Below are 3,641 nucleotides of genomic sequence, written 5' to 3'. Positions count from 1 at the left end.
CATTCCTGAAAGCCATGCATCTTCCTAATTTTGAGGTATATTAGCACCAAAATGGATAGAAAATCTGTACACGAACAAAATAGATGCATTTCTAAGGTAAAAGTACAAACATTCTATGCTGTCAAGAAACAAGTAGGGTCGAAAAGTAGCAAAACCCACTCAAAATCGGAAAAGCCGATGAGTTCTCAGTGTGAACTGGAAGCCTGCTTTCTTAGTTGATCTACTATACAACCTTACTTCCACAAAGAAAAAGATAACATGGAAACCACAGTTGCTTATGCAACTAAAGTTTGAGAGCCTCTCTGAACCCAATGCTGAAACTATTTTTAGGCTCGTCCTACCATGACCTGCCACATTCCCTTTCTGCATCATAGCCACAAACTCGTTGTAATCTATGAGTCCGTCCTGCAAAATTTATACACAGATCTCATTACAGACTTTTGAGCATCTAATAGAGAAGGAAAATGGACAATTGACATGCGAAATGTGACAGAGTCTGTTACACAGAAATATCAATAACACAATTTAAGCTGCATATCCACTCTGCCATTCTAAATGAATTTCCAATTTTCCAAAGGAAAAACCATAATAGAAAGTAAAGCCACCAATCCTTCATTCAAATAGTTATGAATACTGTGGTACATTATTATTATTTTTATTTATTTATTTTTATTATTGGGGAAGGGGGAAATTCAATTTAGGTGTTTACCCGAGTTATTATGCACTTTACCGCCTAGATAAGCAAACAAAAAAAAAAAAAAGAAACTTGAACGTTGTCAATTATTTATTGAATTTGAGGTAGATAGTATATCAGGCAAAACAAAAAAACTTACATTGTCTTGATCAACTTCTCTAATCATTTCTTCTAAGCGAACATCCTCTATGCCAAACTCCACGCAAGCTTGTTGAAGCTCATCTGGAGTAATATAACCACTTCCATCCTTATCAAAGTATGAAAAAGCTGCAAATAGATGATCCTCTCTCTCAATTTTGTTGAGATGCAATGTTGCAGCTATAAACTCTCCATAATCAATCGTGCCACTGTTGTCTACATCAGCCTGCAATTGAGAGAGACAATTTTAGAATGAATTTCTTCTATCCTTCATTGATTTGTGTGATTCATTATCAACAAGCCCCTCTTTTTCAAACCATTAAGTACATACGACAGCCTCTGGATTAAACCACTTAAAGTGAACACAGTTACTGCAGTAATTTTTCCTTGTTCAACAACACAAAGTTTACAATTTTTAACCTGAAAACAAACGTATGAAGTTTTTTATTGGAATACTCGCTTTGATATTCTCCCATCAATTTCTCTCACCACACATGCACACATGTCCTTTTCATATCATACAACACAGCACTATTTTCCAAAGATTAAGTACCAGGTAACTTACAGCAATCTTCAGCTTGAGTACATACTTTTTCCCCATATTTTTAGTTTTGTTCTCCGTTTCTAGTTCCTATTTTACAATGAGAAATTGGCAAAAAAAAAATGCCAAACATTTCCAAAATAAGAATGTTTTCCATATAAAGGAAAACTGGAAAACCATGTTCAAGAATACACATTCCCTTTTTAATCCAATATATATCTTAACAATATGTAGGTTAACTTGCTATTAAAATAATTTTGTTCTTTTCATGAAGAGAATCCAAACACTCTTGTAAATTCAAAGAGAAAATAGAGCCAAGCTACATAGAAGCAAGATAATAAAATTATCTTTCTTTAAAAATGAAAATTATTTTAAAGCGAAGAAAAAAGGTGAAGAATATCATGTGAGGGGAAGGCATGGGAAGAGCACTATAAGAAAGGGATAAAAGAAAGGAGCACTCTTTATTTGTAGAAGAATGTGGAAAACGTGTTAAATTTATTCCAGAGGATCATTGTAAATTTGAGAAATTTAGAATATTTTCATAGTTGAACGTATAAACACTATTTTCCAGTTTTCTGAGGAAAATTTAGAGGAAAAGAATCCAGTGTTTCTACACCTGAACACAACGCTTTTTTTTTCTTTTGAATAAAAAGTATTTCAAAATTTTTTCCAACTTATACTTCATTTTGCATCGATATTAACTTGATCAAAGAGGACATTGGAAACAAAGGAATTATATAGCCGACCCTAACTAGTTTCGGACTAATGCTTGGTTGTTGTTGATTTGTAAAATATTAAACATCCCAGAATTTACTACAACGCAAAAGTGACAGTAGAAAAGCACACTTAGCATGTGTTTGTGTGTATATTCGTTTATGCAGTACTGGTGCTACTGTGCTAGTAGTGGTATCAATATTGTGACAGTCCATAAGTGCAAATGGTGGTGGCTGCAGCAGAAATCACCTGAACTGCTTTTCTCAAAAAACTGGACCTAGATCAAATGATACTTACTGCTTGCATTAGATCATAAATTTCTGATTCCTTGAGATTGGCTCCAACTCTTCTCAGTCCAGCCTTAAGTTCTTCAAAACTGATTGTACCATCATTGTCTGTATCTATCATCTTGAACATCTCTTTTAGGCCAGCTATTTCTTCTTCAGATAGGTTCTCTGCAATTACCTGTTTGTGAGAAGAGGTGGATTCAATTTTCTATATAAACAGGAAAAGCTTGTGCAACATCTGCAGCTTAAATGATTTATTATCTCAGCAATTTATTTCAACTCCAGATTTCAAACATTCAACCATCTTATATTCAAAAGGCATTCAGGGTTTCTTTCTCTTCTTACTTGTCTATCACATCAGGGACTTACTCTAAGAGCCATTTTCTTAAGCTTGTTCATAGCAGAAAATTGCTTCATGCGACTTAATACAGCAGAATCCAGAGGCTTGTCAGGAGCTACACCATCTTCCTGTACCCAAGGGTGACCTGCAAGGAGTTCAGTTACATAAACATAAATATGACAGAAAGAGCAGCTTAAGAAAGAGACCAATAGTTTAATGACCACAGTGGCTTAAGAAAGGATTCTGCATTCTCAAGGGAGAAACCATTGATTGCTTTGGGAGGGCAAAGTTCAGAAAAAAAAATTCCTTAGTGGAAAAGAAAAATTATTGTTAAAGTTCAAGAAACTATCCATCCCTCCCCCCCCAAAAAAAAACAGTAAAAATACAAATGAAAATAAAAATAAAAAGAAATTTCGGATCCACAAAGAGAAGGTGGGGGAGGGATTTCCAACTCCGAGTTCCACCTCTGTATTGTAATATAACTATCAGCAAGACCAAAGAAAATTGTGCAAAGGAACTTGCATCTTGCAATGATCTCCATTAAAGATTAGAATTTAGAACAAAAATATTAAAGTATTCATCAATCTAAATGATTTAATCATTCATGTAATCTCTATTCTTTGTTTAAGCAATAGTTGAAACTTGAAAGTTAACATCAGTAGTTCAACTGGAGAGAGTGACAATGAAGGGGGGCAGGAAGGGAAGAGAATAATTGCCAAGACTCACGTAGAACTTCATGTGCAGTTATCCGCCTTCTGGGATCTCGCGCAAGCATTCTCCTCACCAAATCCTTAGCACCTTCTGAGATACTAGGCCAAGGTTCTGAAGAAAAGTCAAGATCACCATGCAAGACCTGGTCGAAAATCCCTTGCTCGGTCTCTAAATAAAAAAAAAAAAACCAAAAAAAGAATAAGAAACAGAAAAAAT

At 34.7% G+C, this 3,641-nt stretch overlaps 1 protein-coding gene across 1 annotated transcript; it reads right to left on the bottom strand.

Annotated features, from left to right (window-relative positions):
* Positions 1-65: 65 nt before the first annotated feature.
* LOC149491803 (calcium-dependent protein kinase 1-like) lies at positions 66-3,597 on the bottom strand. Its single transcript, XM_089717032.1, has 5 exons — positions 3,441-3,597; positions 2,744-2,859; positions 2,385-2,552; positions 834-1,058; positions 66-405 (listed from the first exon to the last, which is right to left on the bottom strand). The coding sequence occupies exons 1-5, from the start codon at positions 3,487-3,489 to the stop codon at positions 160-162; spliced, it is 804 nt and encodes a 267-aa protein (XP_089573158.1). The 5' UTR covers positions 3,490-3,597; the 3' UTR covers positions 66-159.
* Positions 3,598-3,641: the final 44 nt, after the last annotated feature.

This window comes from Jatropha curcas, unplaced genomic scaffold (assembly GCF_041381405.1).
Source record: "Jatropha curcas cultivar XTBG-Jc1 unplaced genomic scaffold, XTBG_Jcur_1.0 HiC_scaffold_558_pilon, whole genome shotgun sequence".
NCBI lineage: Eukaryota > Viridiplantae > Streptophyta > Magnoliopsida > Malpighiales > Euphorbiaceae > Jatropha > Jatropha curcas.
This window is presented reverse-complemented; position numbering and strand designations above follow the sequence as displayed.

What these genes read in the sequence shown, in the direction of transcription:
- LOC149491803 (XM_089717032.1), bottom strand. Translation starts at nt 3,489, where the DNA reads ATGCTTGCGCGAGATCCCAGAAGGCGGATAACTGCACATGAAGTTCTA. An exon ending in AACTGCACATGAAGTTCTAC is followed by an intron (nt 2,860 to 3,440) that starts GTGAGTCTTGGC and finishes AACTCCTTGCAG; the next exon opens with GTCACCCTTGGGTACAGGAA. An exon ending in TTAAGAAAATGGCTCTTAGA is followed by an intron (nt 2,553 to 2,743) that starts GTAAGTCCCTGA and finishes TCTCACAAACAG; the next exon opens with GTAATTGCAGAGAACCTATC.